Here is a 19862-nt window from a genome sequence, read left to right on the forward strand (position 1 = left end):
ATAATCTAGATTACATTGTAAGGTACCTAACACCCATGGCATTTTGGTGTTGGTCATGCTTTGCCCTAGGGAGAGCTTTAGTCAACGGATCTGCTACATTCAGATCAATGTGTACTTTGCAAATCTTTACTTCTCCATCTTCGATATACTCGCGAATCGAATGAAAGCGCAGCTTGATATGCTTCAGCTTCTTGTGTGACCTTGGTTCTTGTGCATTGGCGATGGCACCCATGTTGTCACAATAGATGACTAGTGGGTCCAATGCACTAGGAACCACACCAAGCTCAACAATGAACCTCTTCATCCATACCGCTTCCGATGAAGCCTCCGAAGCCGCTATGTATTCTGATTACTGTTGAAGACTTCGCCACCGTGCACTTGCTTCGAGCTGCACCAGCCTACTGCAGCACCATTCAATATAAACACGTACCCGGACTGAGACTTAGAGTCATCAGGATCAGTGTTCCAACTTGCATCAGTGTAACTGGTTACAACGAGCTCTTGGTCACCGCCATAACAAAGAAACATATCCTTAGTTCTTTTCAAGTACTTCAGGATATTCTTGACCGCTGTCCAGTGTTCCAGATCAAAGAAGGAGAAAAGTTTGAGTGGAACGAAGAAGCAGATAGAGCTTTTGAGGACCTGAAGCGCACAATCTCGACACCGCCAATCTTGGTGGCGCCTAAGGAAAAGGAACCTCTCCTACTATACATCGCAGCCACGCCTTAAGTGGTTAGCACAGTACTTGTGGTCGAAAGAGAAGAAGAAGGAAAACTCCATGGAGTACAACGGCCGGTATACTTCATCAATGAAGTTTTATCGCCTTCAAAACAGCGGTACCCGCAGTACCAGAAGTTGGCATACGGAGTGTTCACAACTGCAAGAAAACTGCGACACTATTTTTCGGCGCATCCAATAATAGTGGTCAATGAGGCGCCTTTATCCAATATATTGAACAACCCAGAAGCTACGAGTCGTGTTTCCCTTTGGGGAATAGAGCTTTCCCCTCGGGATATCACATATGAGAAGAGAAAAGCAATAAAGTCGCAGATTTTACCAGAATCGTCGCATAATGGATGGAGCTACAAAATACGGGACCTCCAGATTTATCGAGAACTTGGACTATGAACTTCGACGGGTCCAAGAGACTAGAAGGAGCTGGAGCAGGCGTGATACTAGTGTCACCTCAAGGCGACAAGTTGAAATACGTGCTACGGATGACGTTTCCAAACGCATCTAATAAAGAGGTGGAGTACGAAGCACTTATACATGGGATGAAGATGGCGAAAGCCTGCGGAGCAACCCGATTAAAAATCTTTGGTGATTCACAGCTGGTGGCTCAACAGGTGATGAATCAATGTGACACAGTCAATGACAGTATGATAGCATACAAGGAAGTATATAATGAACTCGAGAAGTTGTTCGACGGGTGCGAAGTAAATCATATTAGCAGGCTCAGCAATGATGAAGCTGATGTTCTTGCAAACATCGGGTCGCAGTGTTTAGCAATACCACCCGGCGTATTCTGGGAAGAGATAATTGAGAGATCAACCAAGGCGAAGAAACAGCAGAAGAAAAAGGAGAAGGTTGAGAAAGCCTCGGGGGCTCCAGCAGCAACAGAAGCAAACACATCGGAAGATGAGGAGGAACCGCACGTAATAATGATGGTACAAATTTCTTGGATGCAGGCTTACGTAGCATATATCCTAAGAAAAGAACTATCCGAAGATCCAGTTGAAGCAAGGTGATTTATCAGACGTTCCAAAGCCTTTACTGTGATCAAAGGAGAGCTATACAAATGAAGTATTTCGGGAGTACTACAGAGATGTGTCACATCCGAAGAGGGAAGGCTTATTCTGGAGGATGTACACGAGGGGGTGTGCGGACATCATGCAAGCAGCAGAGCTATAGCAGCCAAGGTTTTCAGGGCAAGATTCTACTGGTTGACAGCAATAGAAGATGCAAAGGACGTAGTACGTACTTGCGACGCGTGTCAGAGATTTGCGGCACAACCTCATTCTCCGGCAGCAGAACTGATGCCAATACCCTTGTCATGGCCTTTTGCTCAGTGGGGCCTTGATATGGTGGGGAAGCTACATAAGGCATGGCCAGGAGGTTATGAGTATATGTTGGTAGATTTCAACAAGTTCACCAAATTGATTGAGGCAAAACCAATAAACTCGCCAGACGCAGCATCAGTGGTCAGTTTCATCAAAGGCATTGTCTTTCGATTCGGCATTCCCAATAGCATTGTCACAGACAACGGCAACAATTTTACTTCTAAGGAGTTCAAAGCATACTGCGCAGAGGTAGGCATCAAACTACACTTTGCGTCGGTAGCACATCCGCAAACCAATGGTCAAGTCGAGAAAGCAAACGGTATCATATGCAATGGTATGAAGAAACGATTGATAACACCTCTGGAGAAAGCTCGACATACTTGGCCAGAAGAGTTGCCAAGTGTCTTGTGGAGCATACGAAAAACACCCAACACAGCAACACAAGAACCCCAGTTTCTTCTGGTCCGTGGCGCCGAGGCAGTGCTCCCGATAGAAATAGAACACCACTCCCCGAGAGTGGCGGAGTATGATGAAGAAACCTCAAGAAAGGCGCTAGAAGATGATGTCGATGCACTTGATGAAGCTAGAGACGAGGTGTTGTTAAGAGTTACCAAGTACCAGCAAGATTTGAAAAACTACCACAGTCGACGTTTGCGACCAAGGTCTTTTCAAGTAGGAGATTTAGTTCTTCGGCTCTCCCAGGACAACCATGAAAAGTTCGAGTCGCCATGGGTCAGACCATACATCGTCACAGAAGTAATCGCGGGAGGAGCATACAGGATAAAGGACAAGAAGACAGGAGTCCTAGAGAAGAATCCATGGAACGTGGCGCAACTTCGACGCTTTTACGCGTAGAAGTCAACATAGCATACATGTAAACATACATTGTACTGAAACACCCGCGAGTTCTCAGACGCACTCTTTTCCTTTCAGGGCACCGAGTGGGATTGGAAGGTTTTTAATGAGGAGGACTCGCGGTGCTGCAATATAATAAAGATATTGGTGATATACATCTTTTTCATCCACAAGCTCGGGGGCTTGCAACCCGCAAAAAACAATATATATACATAAATCTTCGCAATATATAGTCTACAAGATATTTTCCTTGGTTCCAAACACCTCGCAAACCAATAAAGATAAAAACACTGGCCACCAAAAAAGCTCGGGGGCTAGAGGAAAGAAAAACGTATAAGTTGTTTCACAATATACATAGTACTTACAATACACAGGTTTTCACTATCAAGAAAATTTCGACATAAAAAAGCAAACTTTCAGTCATGTCCTATCAGGTCGTCTATGTCTACTCTTTCATTGTCGGCAGTGACACTCATATGCTCAGCATAATTACCCTTCACGAAGAATTCAACATCCAGTCGAAGTAACTCATCCATCATTTCCTCAGCTACAAGGGTTACAACATCGTTGATTTGTCGATATTCCTCCTCCTTTTCGTCAGTTTAGCTTGACAAATTTCAAAAAGTTTGGTCATATCTAACTTCGGGTAGCAGACTTGCAACATGATCGTAGCAAACCTAGCTCGAGCAGTCAATTGGGCCATCACAAACTCGTGGATTCGAGGAGCATCCCGGAATTTATTCATCAGGTCTGGAAGAGTCTTCGGCTGGGAGTTGCGAGGAAACATGGTGTTGTAAACCAGGGCTAGCGTCCTTGCGCAGAAATCAAGAAAATCACGGACTTGACCTGCGCGGTCTTGAAATCTGACGATTCGTCGGGTACGATCAGGCGTAGCCCAAAAATTAGAGCCATGTTCCAGAGAAAGTTTGATAAGCACATTTGACCTGGCTTCAACTCGTTGGTCTTCGGCGGCAGCATCCAGAAAAGAACCTACTCAGCGGAAGCATCAGTGAGAGATGGAAAACAAGTAAAATAAAGTAGAAAAGTTCAAACTCACGAAGCATACCTGCCATATCCAGGCTAGCGTCAGTCATCAATTGAAGCATATAATTTTCTCGTGAAGTAGCTTGTGCAGCTTCAGTAACCGCAGCCTCTTTTAAAGCTAAGGCTTCCTGGGCCTGTTGAAGAGCAATTTTCTCCCTCTCAGACGATTTTCGAGATTGTTCCATTACCACGAGTGCTTGTTTCTTCATCGACTGGAGTTGTTGTCGAAGTTCGTTCAATACTTGTACCGGATCAGCATTTGATGAATCTTCAATGAAATCATCAGCGGAAGTTTTTCTCGAGTAGGAGGAAGCGGGCAAAGCATCCGAGGAACGAGGCATCGCGGTATAGTTGTCAAAAACCAACTGGAGAGAAAAATTCCGACATCAATCACTTCGCAAAATAGCATTTCCTTAATCATTCAGATATTTACACGTTCATTACAAGGAAAAGGTTCCTATTGAACCAATGGCAAGCTGCCGCAAGACAGTGCTAAGGCGACAACATCAAAAGAAGCAGAAAAAGAAAAAGAAACAAAGACAAGATGGTCTACTTGACCTCCGACTTGGCAGAACTAGCAGGAGTAGCAGGCTTGTATCCGAGGAAGGAGATGATCTTCTTCGAATGAGGTTTGGCAGCCTTGATCAATGATTGCCACCTCTCCTTGCTGATCTTCTTCGTCTCGCCAGCTTTTGCCCAGTCGACGTTTTGCTGGCTCTCGGCAACCAAAGCTATGGTGCCTTCGACACAAATCTTCAGGTTCTCTTGCCGGAAAGCCAGTCCAAGGTCTTCTTCGGGATTGTAATGCTTCGAAGATCGGCAAAGGGTTCTGGTGCGCTTTTCTTCGGAAAGAAATAGGGAAACAGGCGCATGAATGCAGCTCGCGCATCCGCAATACTGCAGCGCGCCAGGTCCCCGTGAATCTCAAGGAGAGACAGGGCGTCGAGAAGACGGTCCCCTTCAGGCCTTGCGAGTTCAAAGTCTTGAACCATCTTTCCCGCTGAAACGAATTTCGGATGATCAACAAATAAAGGAAGAACTAATCTTGGAAGGAATCCGAAGAAAGGGTTTAGTTAACTTACGGACAAAGCGCCGATTCTGCGACTCTAGGCGGCCAATGACATCTTCTTTGCGCGCAGTTTGTTGAGATATATTCTCGCTTAAGGCAGTTTCAGCTTGATGGAGTCTCTTCCGAAGATCTCCAACAAAGGTAGCATCTTGCTCGGCCTTCTCGCGAGCTTTTTCACTCTTCTCAAGCTTGCTGGCTAGGTCATCGGCTCGCTTGTTAGCTTTGGCGAGAGCCTCTGGCAAAGGGAACATGGTAGAAGTGTTACATCAAGATAGGTCATTGCGTGAAAAATAAAGATAATAGAAAGGCCAACCTTTCAAATCTTCGACAGTATCTCGGTACCCAATAATTGAGTACCGAGGCTGATGAACTGCTTCATAAGAGGCTGTCGGAGAACAAAAAAGAGAAAAGTTTAAAAACAGAAACAAAAACGGAGAAAAACTCGACAGATGATAAAATAGTTGCAAAGATACTTACGTCATCAAAAGAAGGAGTCGTCGAGCTCCCAACCACGAGGCTCGTGTCTTTGCCAAGTTCAACCCTCGCTCTCTTCGGTGAAGGGGCTCGGGGGCTGGTGGTAGGAGTCAACATTTCCAAATTTTGTTGGGGAGGAGAAGTTTCCTCCGCTGCGCGACGAGTGTCCGAAAGAACCAAAGTTTGCGACGTGCTCGTGGGAGCAGTCACATTGGCAGTAGGCTCTTCTTCTTCTTCGTCACTGTCGACAAAAGATAGTATGAGAAAATGCACAATTAGTAGGCAGAACAGAAAAAGGAGGCAGGGTGGCTTACGAGCTAACGAGGGCCTCCTCATAAGGATTGAAGGTTTCCTCCTCCTCCTCGGGATCAGGTTCTTTGGCAGGTGATTCGCCGGCTTTGGAGGTACCGGAGTCTTCGACATCACCCCTCTTCCTCTTGCTCCGGGGGGAAACAACGGAAGGGAGAGAATGTGCTGACTCGGAAGCCTCCGATTCAGTTTCTCTTTCAGAGGAACCCGCGGATTTGTGAGATCCAGCAATTTCACTCTCAGGGCGAGAAGTACCCTGTGCGTCATCATCAACGATGGCTCGATCATCGACCTCCCCACCTTCAGGCAAGGGAGGTATAGAAGAAGTGACTTGGTGGTTCTGAAAAAGGAAAAACAATAACAAGACAGTCGAGGATGGAAGCAGCAGCAAAATAACAAGATAACATTCGAAGTTTGAATCCAAGTCGAGAAAGCAGGGTAAGCAATATAGGAATTAAAAAACTCGAGAGGCAGGTTACTTACTTGGGGAAGTGCATGGGTACCACTATATGGTTCCACGCGGCAGGAGGTTGGCACTGAGTCCTTTTTGCTCAACGACGAAACACGCCGAACAAGCTTTTCCAAATCCTTCACAGAGAGGTCTTTGGATAGTCGGTCAACATCTTTCTCGCCAGCATACAGCCACATAGGGTTTTTGCGAGCCTGTAGAGGCTGCACCCTAATCCTAAGGAAATAGGCAGTGATTTGGATACCCAACAATTCTTTGCCTCGGGTATTCTGCAGCTCATGGATACGCTTCATCAGCGCTTCTGTCGCTGTTTTCTCTTCTTCGGTAGCCTCTGCGTCCCAGGATCGGCGGCGAAGGATTTTTGCGCTACCGTCAAAGGGGGCGATGTTGTATTCCAGCGAGTCGGAGCACTCCTCGTGGACGTATAGCCATCTTCTGTGCCACCCTTGGACGGAGTCGGGGAATTTCACATCGAAATACTCGACGTCAGGGCGGACACAGATAACAACGCCATCTATGTTGTAGGCAATGTTGTGGGAGCTGTTGCGGCGAAGGCAGAAAATGCGTTTCCACAGAGCCCAATTCGGTTGGGTCCCGAGAAAGCATTCGCAGAGGGTGATAAAGATAGAAATATGGAGAATGGAATTGGGAGTCAGCTGGTACAGCTGCAACCCATACACAAAGAGTAATCCACGAAGAAATTCATGGATAGGAGTGGAGAGACCACGGATGAGGCGGTCAATGAAGCTAACCCGATATTCGACGGGGGGCGTCGGAAAGCTCTCCTCGCTGGGGAAGATCAGCGCTTCCTTGTTCTTCATCAGGCCGAGTTTCTTCATCAGGTTCGCGTCCTGATTTGAGATCTTGGATCTCTCCCACTCGGAAGCCCCCAGATCTTGCGCCGCCATGCTTGCTTCGGGGGTGATGTGCCTTGTGAGTCTCGCCCGCGGTGGCATCAACAATGGCGTTGGAGAGAGTAAGGATGTGGATGAGAGCAGGAGCTTTTGGTTGCAGTGGAGATTTTTGACAGAGAGGATATGAGCGCGGCGCAGCGAAGGGGATAGCAGGAGGAAGAAGATGATTATTTATAGCAAGCCAAGCGAAACGCCGCGCCGTTGGATGGTGTGAGAATGGATTTGATGCTCTACACGTGGTTCCAGGGGTAAAAGCGTATTTTTACTTTGAGGGAACTAGACAGACGTTACAGTGCGCGTGCCAGAAAAAGCGGAGGACGTGTGTCCCCCACTTGCGTAACGTGTCAAAAACCGCAGAATTTCGGCCCTACAGGTCAGTGACAGGACATGACTCGCGTTTTCCCAATACAGTGATCGTGGCTATCGTCAGCACTGATGTCATTCCAAAAGAAAAACTTCGACTGCGATATTCTGAGGATTGGCGACAGAGCAGGATTAATGATAACTTCGGGAGCCTTTGATCAAATACAAGTTTTTGAGCAAATGCTCGGGGGCTACTTTTTAAAGAAGGAAATCTCGAGTATTGCGAGAAAGAAAATGCGAGAGCCTATGATCAAATACAGTCATTTGTTCATATGCTCGGGGGCTACTCCCATCGGGAGCGCTGGTCGCGCACCCGATAAAGATGGGAGAATAAGAAGAGATGACAATATAGCGACAAAGGTGCTAAAAAGGTGAGCCTACAACCAAGTACAAGCACTTGGCTGTACCCTCGGGGGCTACTCCCATCAGGAACGTTGTTCGCGTGCCCGATGAAATTCAAGAAGTTATAGTGAGCATATTCCGAGTTATAAAATAACTCTTCATATACTCCGATCGGGAGGACAAGATAAAAATATATAAGTCACCCGTTGACTCGAATAAATGTGCTATTCCAGCAGCCGAAAAAGGCACTCGATAATATATTCTCAGAGCGCCTTAGTCGCGAATTAATCTCTGAATGCCGCAATACTTTGCGACGGTAAGTCCCCAGGATCCGTCCTGCGCGGCGTGGCACCGCCTCTGACAGCGCTTCGCTACTTTTTCCGTATCAACAGATACGAAGAAAAATCCGAACGGACGCGTTAGGTACTCGATAAAACATAACTGGAATTCAGCATCTGGTAAGACCTTAAGCGGCACATGTCGAATTACGCTAGAATCCCGAGATCATGTCTAGGGACGTGATCTCGAAGTAGGTTTTTGCGGGATTGCCACAAGAGCAGTTAACTGGTACCTGATCCGTTAGACGAACCAGCCCCAATTATCGATTATCCCTGTACAATATACGATTGTTTTATGAAAATTGTTTGTTAATTCGAAGAGGTCATATGATAATTGTAAAGATGGAGATTTTCCCTGATTCTCCGATTCAAGCAAAATCTCGGGGGCTACTGACATAGGCATCCCCAATGGGTCAGGAAAAGATGATACCCGGGGTTTTATGAAAGGCCCACGACCCGAAGTTTATGAAGCCTGGAAGCCCAGTTATAGAATAGTTTGGAAATATAGAGTTGTATTAGGAATATTGACTTGTAAACTATCACGGGACGAACTCAAAGAGTCTCCCGGACTTTGTAACTTGTACATCACGAAGCCCTCGGCTCTGCCTCCTATATAAGGGGGAGTCAAGGGACGAAGAGAGGATCGATTTCATTGTCAACACAACCCTAGTTTTCTAGTAGTCGAGTACTTTTCCGGCTGAACCTTCGAGATCTACTTGCCCTCTACTTCCAACTAAACCCTAGTCTACAATGCGTAGGCATTGACAAGTTAATACCTTGTCACACATCTCAAACCATTTTGGTGACATGGCATGCCAATAAATGAAGAAAGAAAGTGAGGTGGTAACTAGCTATATTACCATAACATCACACACCCCAAGGCAAAATAAGTCTACAACATAATAAATGACACAATGCATGTCACCACATATAAATTACTACCCACTATGAAGATAGTAACCTAGACTAGTAACATGTCATATGACTAGTCTAAGTTACTCCCACTATGACTAGCCTAAGTGTCTTCTTATGTTTGCATCAAGCACAATGCATAGACCAGTGATCCTTTTAGTTTGAAAAATTCGAAAATCATTTCCAGAAAATCAAAAAATGTAGTCAATTATATATACTAGAGGCGTGCAAAATCTCAACGCAAAATTCTTGATATTCAAGGCTACACAAGAAATGGAAAAAATCTAATAACTTTTTAGAGTTTTGAGAATGTGCACTCTTCACTGTGCTCATATTCACACTTCTATAGATTTTGCGTATCCTAGAATATTAAGTATTATTCCTGTTCATAAAAAGATGTCTTAGTATTTCACATTGATATTTTGCATGCTTGTAGTATATATCATTTGACTACATATTTGTTTTTTAGACTTTTTTGAAACTTTGTAATATGATTATTTTTAATAATTGTGCCCATCCTACCTTTTGAGTTTCCAACAAAGCATAGCCTTTTCACAAATACTTTATTTATTGATGAAGTATTGTGAAATCTTTGAGCTTATCAAATTAAAAATTGAAGTTTCCCATACTAGGTGGAAGGAAAAAAGAAGTCTTTTTTATCTTCTCATTTTGTTAGTTTTTCTCATTCTGGTGTTATCTTTGAAGATTAAAAAGGGTGATTTTTATGGGTTATTTGCAGATTTCTCTCCGTTCTAATTCTCGTCCATATCATCATACTTAACGTATCTTTTTTTTAATATTTATATGCATACAACAGTACATGAGTAGGTTGCCATGAGTGCAACCACATGCATGTTCATCCACTTATATCAATCCAAACTCGCTCACACACAGTACTACCATCGTTGCATGAGCCGTGTTCTCTGGTGAAAGTTCTAGAATGTGAGTCACACACTGCGTATGGTAGACCTAACACGAATCCCAGAAATAATAACCATAGGATTGCCTTTATCCAACGGTATATGCGGTGCTACGAATTATGGAATTTGATTGAGACAATAAGACCCATCCGATTGTATATATAGATCCAACGGTTCATATGATGTGCTATTTGTACACTATATAGTGGTATATAAGTGTGTCATTGTTTACAATGTGATTATATTCATAAAACATGGTCATATTTTGCTATATACCACTATTTATAATCAATTTAATATGTTGTAAACATGGGCATTTTTACCCAGGATATCCATTACCCAGTTGGGTGGGAGTGAGGGGTTATGGAAGAAAGTTATACCCATCGAGGAATGTGGGTACGGATTACAGGTAAGCTTGAGATGGATGGTAAGGAAATTGGGTGACTCCACCCTACCATGCGGGTGCTATCCCTGCTGGTAATTGGACACCCTTACCAGAAGTTGAGTCCATCCTAGCTTGATGCCTGAAAATGTGGTGAAATCATGGAATTAGAGTGTGAGCAATTTTCTATACGTGAACAATGTCATTATTGTGTGAACCCTTCGTTGCTCCAGAGACTAAAAAGAGAAACAAACATATTCTATACTGAAAATTTTCTTCTTGGTTGGTATTGACAAGAATGGAAAGGTGCAGGGCATAGCTGATCGGCCTTTCCACTCCGCACGTCCTACTTGCGCGGAACTCATGGAACCTCCGTGTCACTATCTAGAAGTGACACACCTAGATTCACACCCGCCTTACATGGAGATGGAGCGGCCCGAGAATGGCATCCCCGGAAGGCCATCGTAGCGCGGAAGCCGACGTACTTGCGTCCTGACTCTTGAGTCCCTGTTCTAGAACCTAGAACGGCGCACACTGCTTTGGTTTGGAAGCTTGCGTTGCGTGTGGCCATTTGCTCAATGTTCACCTACCTAACCTCCAATCTTGCTAGAGATGCCCTTCATTTCTTCCCATCCCATGTGTCCGTTTTCTCCATGCAGGCGCGACTTCCCTCACCCCTCGACGCGCTACATAACCTCAAGCGTCACTAGCACTTGAGCGAAAACGACGACAAACCAACCTCATCACCTCAACACGAACGTCTGCTAGCTAGCTAGCTAGACAGCTCACTCATCCATGGCGGACATACGGTGCGACCAGCGCAAGGTGACACCGCCAAGTCCGTCGTCCCTGAGGATCTTCGGCTACGACGTGGCCGGCGGCGCCACCAGCGTCACGGAGGTGCCGTCCGCGCCGCCGACGCCGCAGGCGGCGGATGGGCGGAGGTTCGAGTGCCACTACTGCTGCCGCGAGTTCGCCAACTCGCAGGCGCTGGGCGGCCACCAGAACGCGCACAAGAAGGAGCGGCAGCAGCTGAAGCGCGCGCGGCTGCACGTCGACGCTGGCATGGGCTACTTCCCGCCGCCGCCGGGGCACGTGATCGCCGTAGGAGGGCACGCCGGGCCGTCGGCCTACCCGCGTGTCGACCTCCACAGATGGGTCTACCTCGCACGCCAGCCGACGGTGGGCCTGCCCTTCCATGCTCTTCCGGCCGAGCCACGGCTCCACGACGCAAGCGACGGTGCCACCAGCACCAGTGCCAGCAGTTTCGCTCGTTTATACGAGGCGGATGACGGCACCGAGGAAGCCTCCGCGATGGGGCTGGACCTCCATCTCAGCCTTGCTCCGGCCAGTTCATCGTGATTCGTCAGTAAATTGAATCGCCACCTCGCTAATTTTACCATATGTAACAAGTTGCCAAGTCCCATCTCCCAAAGCTTATGATCATGTCGCTTCTTTCCTTTCTCTTGGATGTCCCTTTTATTCGCTGTTCGTTCGTTCCTGCTTTCACCCTCGCCAAATGCCCGGTGGATACAGATTGATTATATACAAAACTGGGTCGGCCTAGCGCTCTACCATGATGGAACTACAAATTTTTAGTTAAGAAAAATTCAATTGCAACCAATATGCAGCTACAAGCATTGTGCAAATGGAAAAAAAAAATCGGTTGCAGCCATGATGCAGTTGATTAGCATGAATCCTTGCCTAGGAGTTGAATAAGTTCTAAACGAAAAAGACGTAAACACAACATCTCAAACAAGATTATACTGAAATTAGATATTTTTGGTGTATATCCCATCTCAGGCTAAGACCAAAAACATACAACTCTCGGCCATTATGAATTATCGTCAAATACAAACTGAATATTTTGTTGTTAAATTGAAATGGGAATGGTATCACTTATATATTTTGATGCTTCAGAAATTGGGATCAACCCTCAGTCCACTGCCACCCATCCCCACCTAAGAGCATCCTTCCCAATATGACATCGGACAACAACGCCCGATCTAATACAGGAGTAGGTTTTTTTTTTCTTGGCCGGTATTTTCGATATTTTGGCGGGAACCAATTTTATCTGTTACCACATAGAAAAAATAATAACAAACGCAATTTTCCGGTATTCAAATAGTTTTTTCAAATTCGTTTTTTGAAAACTTTTGAACGAAATAGTAAACTGGTTTGACAAATCTCGGACGGTATTTCCGAAATACCGTTCTTCACCGGTATTTTTCGCCTACCGAGAAAAGAAAACCTCAGACAGGAGTAAACTAAAATCAGGTGGTAGTAGTAAATATTTCTAGCGCATATCACATCTTAGGCTGAGACCAAAAAATAATAAACTCTGGGTCTTTATCGTGAAAATGCAATCTGAATATATTTATTATTAACTTGGAATAATGGTTCAACTTTTGCACTTTGACCGTTCAAAAATTGGGAAATCAAATAGTAGCAGTTCACTACCACCCATCCTTGCAGCTGCATGGTCCCCAGCAAGACCTGGCGGAGCAAAAGTTTGCCTGATTGGATGCCTGGGTTCCCTCTGTATTGTAGCCCGCATGGTTCTTGAATCACCTCCGGGCCCGTCCCGCTAGGAATAGCCTAATCAGTTGTTTCCGCGGAGCCACCCTCGTCTTGCGCTTAGCCGATGCAAAAGGTAATCTTTCCCTGCGTGAGCTCAACCGACCATGGAGATGGCGGGAGCAGGTGCGCGCTGCAGCGAAACGGGAAGGAAAAGGATTCCGTCACCTCGGCCCCGAAACCCTTCCCCTATTTTTACCCTCCGCTCTCACATTCCGTTTGAAACACTCCCTCCTTCGAGCTCCATTGCCAGGTCCCAAAGCAGGTAAGCGTGGCACTCACCTCCGGTCGGCGGCGCCAAGACCAGTTCCTCCTCTTCCTTGAGTTCGTCTTTGCCACCACCCATGATTGTAAGGAACCACACCTTCAGCTTGGTATGGTAGGGTTAGATCTTTGTATGGTATGGTAGATCCATCTGGATATGTGTTGCATGTGTACCTGTGTAACATCTCAGGTTCTGAGGTTACAAAAGAGAGGAAACTGACGTGTGCATTGCAATAATGCATAGAATATCCGGGGAATTTTCGCGCTTAAAAAATAAAACCTGTCACACTGACAATAATTTCACTTGAGTTGATGGAATTGAAGTAGATCATCAAGTCAAGCGTTATAAATTTCAATGTGACATTTGGTAAAACCTTGTTTTGGGGTAGATATGAATTGATCTACCGGTTATATCAAATGGAACTAGAACTATAACAACAACACGTAAGTGAGGATCAAATATGAGTTCTTCCAAGGGATCATAATATGATATTCCTTGATAAAATATATGATTACCTATTCAACTAAAAAATAAAGAAACATAATAGAACTTAGAAACTATTCTTGACTTATCTTTTCCATGTCTTTAACTAATTCCTATTCCTACCATGACCTTCATGGTATATCTTCACTTCAAATCTTGAATGTATGACAAGGAGATCAACACTAGTCTTGTCATCAAGTTTCCACTTATTCAATCCTTATTTATTCAAATCTAGCTTAGTTAAGCCTCATATAAGGGAGGTAACAATCCATATATCCAGAGGATCACATCATTATCCCTTGAGTAGAACTCTAGGTGATCATTCAAGTCATTTCCTATGAAGTGAAGTCATGGATACTAACCTTAGCTATGCCTATACCTAAGAGGGTACCATACAAGTGCTACACCCTAGTTGATCAAGCCAATACTTGATATTAGAGATGAGAACCATGTGTCACTAATAATACCTTAGGAAGCCAAATTGATAGAACTCGAAGTAGAAGAATTGCGAATAAGTTGATCATGTCCAATGCACCTCTATCCCTCAAAATCACGTGGTAGCCGCTGCCGGCGTCGAGTAAGAAGATGGAGCCACCCCAGCGTACGTGGTGGGGTCGAGGAGAAGTTCTCAGTGAGGAGATCATCCGAGCAAAGCTGAGCATCAAGGGGAGGCCGGAGCTGAGCGAATATTGTCGATCCTTTTCGTCGACCATGTCGAAATCGGCGAATTTCAGCTCGAATCCGACATCAATCGTTGATGCTGACCACCCCATTAGCTCCAGGGTATCAATACGCACCCATAGCTCTCTTGTTTGCATCATTTGGTTATGTGTAGCTCGGTTTTGAAATCTCGCCGGAGTTGCGTCGCCGTGGACATACTCGCCGGCGATGCTCATGTGGTCTTTTCAGAAAAGCCCCAACACCATCGTTCTGAGAAGCTCAAGGAGTCAAGGAGAGCCGTTAAAACCTAGTCGTGCAACTCCGGGGGCCCAAATCGGCGGCATAGTCGCCGCGTGGCCGCTGATACGTCTCAAACGTATCTATAATTTTTGATGCTCCATGTTTATTTTACACCAATTTGTATATGTTTTGCGAATGCTTCGTTGCACTTTTATGCATGTTCCAGCACTAACCTATTAACAAGACGCCACAGTGTCAGTTCCCTGTTTTCTGCTGTTTTGTATTTCAGAAAAGTTGTACAGGGAAATATTCTCGAAATTGGACGAAACAAAAGCCAAAGTCAATATTATACCGTAACAAAGACAAAGTTGAGAGGGGAGTCGAAGAAAGGCAGCAGGGCGGCCAGACCACACCTAGGCGCGGCTTGGCCTTGGCCCGCACCTAGGCGTGGTGTGCCCCCCCTGGCCTCCACCAACCTCGCCCTTCCGCCTATTTATTCATGATCTCGGGAAATCCCTGAACAACCGAGCCTCCATCCACTAAAAGTTCCGTCGCGGCCGCCATTGCTGACCCTAGCTCGGGAGGGTTCTGAGGGAAATCATCGCTGGAGGCATCTACATCGCCATAACTGCCTCCGAAGTGATGCATGAGTAGTTCATCCCTGGACTATGGGTCCTTAGCAGTAGCTAGATGGTTGTCTTCTCCAATTTGTGCCTCATGTTTAGATCTTGTGAGCTGCCCTACATGATCAAGATCATCCTTATGTAATGCTACATGCTGTGTTTGCTGGGATCCGATGAATATTGAATACTATGTTGAGATCGATTATATATTATTGTCATATGTTATTTGTGATCTTGCATGCTCTCTGTTGCTAGTAGATACTCTGGCCAAGTAGATGCTTGTGACTCCAAGAGGGAGTATTTATGCTCGATAGTAGGTTCATGCCTCTTGTTTTCTGGAAGAGTGACAATAACTTCTAAGATTGTAGATGTGTTGTTGCTACTAGGGAGAAAACAATAATGTTTTATCCAAGGGTAATTCCATTGTTTACTTTACACACATTACTTAATGCGATAATCTGTTGGCTGCAAGTTAATACTGGAAGGGATTCGGACGATAACCGGAAGGTGGATTATTAGTCATAGACGCAGTTGGATTACAATCTATGTATTATGTTGTAATGCCCAAACGAATCTCATAGTAATCATCTTGTCATGTATGGTTGGTATTATGTCAACTGCCCAGCTGTAATTTATTCACCCAACATATTATTTATCTTTATGGAGAGACACCTCTGGTGAACTGTGGACCCCGGTCCTTTCCTTTACACTGATAAATTCAACCAGTGCAATCATGTTTGTTTACTTTCCGCAAGCACTGTTCTCTTTAATTACTGCAAACATCTCCTTCCACTCAATACGTTTAATACTTTGTGTTCAGTGAAACCGGTGAGATTGACAACCTCACTGTAAGTTGGGGCAAAGTATTTTGGTTGTGTTGTGTGCAGGTTCCACGTTGTTGTTGACGCCGGTAGTGCGCCCTGCCAATAGTCAGCTAGCAACACCTTCAGAAGTCACGCCTTTCTCCTACTGGTCGATTAAACCTTGGTTTCTTACTGAGGAAAAACTTGTTGCTGTGCTCATCATACCTTCCTCTTTGGGTTCCCCAACGGTGTGCAATCTGCGCTCATCAGCCGCCAGCGTCAAGTCACCGGTAGGGGGTGACCTGGCCGGTGGGACCACCTGACCGGTTTGATTTGGTCAGTGTCGCTCGTGCAACAACATGTCAAGGGTCTCACCTCTCTCTGTAACTGTAACTGGGGTTAGACCTGGTACATTTAGTGCTTTTCTTTAAATTCAAATTCCAGAAAATGATTTACACTTTACAAATTCATACCTAATTCATTTCAACTCAGAAAAATATAAATGAGATATCAAAGTGTTCAGAAAAATAAACTCTATACATTAAAATTATAATCTCAAATTTTTAATAAAAAGTAAAATTTAATTGTTCAATACCTATTAATAAGCATTTTCTTTTATCCTAATGACAAGAAACATTAATAATTAGTTAAATTTCAAAAATAAGTAATAACCATTTAGTAAATAAGTAAAACACTAAAAGTAATTTTCTTTTATCATATTAGCATCAATATTATAATTATTGGTATTTAAAACCCTAAATTGCATTTACCTTATTTATGATTTCCTTTAAATGATAAAAATATAAGAAAAATGCCCAAACTCAATATTACCTTGTACTTAAGAGTTATTTATTAAGTTCAACTTTATTCAACAATTTTTTTGAAACTTTAACAATAGGAAAGGCTCCTACTGCTTTCTATATTACTCAAAAGATAGTTTTACATCTTACATATTTACATCTATGTGAAGAGAGACTCTCAGAGCAGGCTGGAAAATATATTCAACAATTTCATTATAGTAGGTTAAAGAGGAAACACTAGTTTAGTTATGAACAAAACCCTTACTCCATGTCCTATGAAACCCTGCTTCTATTATAACCCTTACTCTATAATTTTATGTGAACCCTAAAACCCTAGGAACTCATGAAATGTGATACTAGTATCTTAACCTTTACCAATAGATTCATACTTATGAACTAAATGCATGCTCATGTTCTCCTAAAATAGTACAAGCCCAAATACAAATGAGGTTATCATTTTATGTAATTATTTTTAATAAGACCTTGTATGCACACTAATGATAAACCTACTTTGTTGTTTACATACTATTAACCCTAAATTACCATTCCTTAATACAACACCATTATGATCATCCATAATGGAAACCCGAGGTAGTAACCCACTTATATGTTCATGCTCAACTAAACCCTACAAGTACTACTATACATAGTTATGAAACATCTTGTTTAGGAACCAACTATGCCTTACTTAGTGAATCCAATAGTAAATGACCCTATACATCAAAAGCCTTGTTTTAAAATATTTCTTATTCCTTAAGGAACATATTCTTCAAAAGTAATTCTTTTGAAGTAATGAAGTAATCATCAACCATGTCTTATAGGACTTAGGGTTGAAAAATATTCATTATATTCAAAGAATATGCCAACTACTGTTCACCATGTGTTACCATGATTGTTATGCTTTATATACCACTGGTAAAAGGAACCAACTTAACTAAACCTAATAAGAACCTTGTTTGTAGAACCACTCTAAAAGTGCAAAACACCCTAAAGAAATGCTTACAACTCATTAAAACTAAATCATCGGGGTAAGGTTACGCTTAGAACGAATTCATCTCATACTTATGCATTATGACATCTTTGTTAGTTCTTCAAATATTGTCCTTACCGAACGATGATGCTATTTTAGAATTTGGAGTTATCCTGTATTGAAGCTTTTGCCTGCATAATCTTGCAGTCAAGAAAGGCAAGTTCATCACTTGCTCATGTCACCTTGATTAGTATACTCAAATTATCCGCAAAAATTGTATTTGTAGCATTATTGCATTTAAAAGCAAAGTTTTACATTTCCAAGTATGAATGTGAATGTGTGATGGGCAATGGAAACATTGAATGAGTTTGGTGGAGGTTCCATTGCAACTAGGTTATCCATATAGGACTTAACGATAAATGTTGTCCAGTGATTCTTGTGTTGTAATACTCGTGTTAACCATAAGATCTAAAATGGGATGGAGTAGTAAGTTGTTATTTTCCCTCTCGCATATCAACGGGTACAATTTACAGGAGGCCCGCAGAGACTGTCGGGAGGAGCCCCGTATTGTTTCCACAGTATGGTGTATCTATGAGGGGTTGTAGGGTGTTGATGGCGTTGGGACTCCAAGTACAGAGTGTTGTGTCAACAAAGTATTTTCCCCACAAGGTTGACTCGAGGGTTTATATCAAACTCTCGGGGAATGGAGTAAAGAGGTAACTCTCCCTCTCTTCTTCTAGCAATCCTGCAAAATAAAATAAAGCCTTATGTACCCAACTCCATCGTGTGGTTGTCAAGCACAAGGTTTCGTGTAAGTAAAAGTAAAATAAAGTAGCAACTAAAGTAAAGTCAACTAAACAAGTGAAGTAAACTAAGTAAAAGTGATAAAGGTTTGTTTGTTTTGGGATTTTGTGTGCAAATAAGGTAGATAAATATTTTTTGTATTTTCGGATTAAAATAGTGCAGCAAATAAAAAGTAAGATAAATGCAATGTAAAGGTGTTTCTTATGATTAAAATTGGACCGGGTTCATGGGTTCACTTGACTATTCTATCTATTAAGTTGTAGTGGACAATAATAATTCATCAATGAGATATAAAGAATATAACTTCAACATGTGTAAGATACGCATTCATATGAACATCACGTCCTAACACATAGATGATGCAACACATCTATCTTATACTCCACAAGACAGAAAAAACTTCATGCAATCTTATATTAAGAATTAACAGAGTATAGCCATAAGTACTTTACGTGACGAACATAGCACATACATTCACTTTATCCCTAGTGAGATAGCAAAAGAAAAGGCAAAGCCATAATATATCATGAATTTGTTGTCACTATCTAATCACTAAAACCATGCTATTCCATCTAACACTCACATCACCCCACACCCGTTCTTGCATACAAGTTGGATCAGAACCAATACTTAAGAACATGGTACATAATATGCATATATCACTACATATTACACAAATTAGAGTCAAATCTCATAGCACAATATCATAGAATAAAGATCCACCATATAGAGATTACATATATGACCATAATCATGTTGGGCAGCTCATATCACTAGTAGGAAAAGGCCTACCCGTGGCGCACCAAAATGGTCCACTCGTGGCGCAGGGTCGTGCGCCAGACATATCAGGCCACTAGTGTACCCTCACCCGTGGCGCACAGGCTGGTGCGCCACGAGTATATGAACTACCCGCGGCGCACAGGCTGTTGGGCCACGGGTAACTATCCACAGTGCGCCATAGGGTATTTTTTCAAAAAAATTAATATGTTTTCAAACCCTATATCTAGATCTGATGGTAGTTTTGTGATTGCACCCCCTGCGCTATCGGATGTTTTTGCCATCAGATCCTGACCAAGTGCGGAGCATGACATGTTCGTTTGAAGACGAGCAGAGCAGGGAACCATCGTCCATGGTAGGGGTAGAGCAGGGCGCTGTCGTCCATGGCAGGGTGAAGCAGGGAGTTGTC

At 43.5% G+C, this 19862-nt stretch overlaps 1 protein-coding gene across 1 annotated transcript; it reads left to right on the top strand.

The window, feature by feature from the left end:
* The first annotated feature begins 11246 nt into the window (after positions 1-11246).
* Positions 11247-11813, top strand: LOC124690106 (zinc finger protein 6-like). The gene has a single exon (XM_047223541.1). It carries the CDS (start codon positions 11247-11249, stop codon positions 11811-11813), a length of 567 nt encoding a protein of 188 aa, XP_047079497.1.
* Positions 11814-19862: the final 8049 nt, after the last annotated feature.

Source organism: Lolium rigidum, chromosome 2, assembly GCF_022539505.1.
Source record: "Lolium rigidum isolate FL_2022 chromosome 2, APGP_CSIRO_Lrig_0.1, whole genome shotgun sequence".
Classification (NCBI taxonomy): domain Eukaryota; kingdom Viridiplantae; phylum Streptophyta; class Magnoliopsida; order Poales; family Poaceae; genus Lolium; species Lolium rigidum.

What these genes read in the sequence shown, in the direction of transcription:
- LOC124690106 (XM_047223541.1), top strand. Translation starts at nt 11,247, where the DNA reads ATGGCGGACATACGGTGCGACCAGCGCAAGGTGACACCGCCAAGTCCG.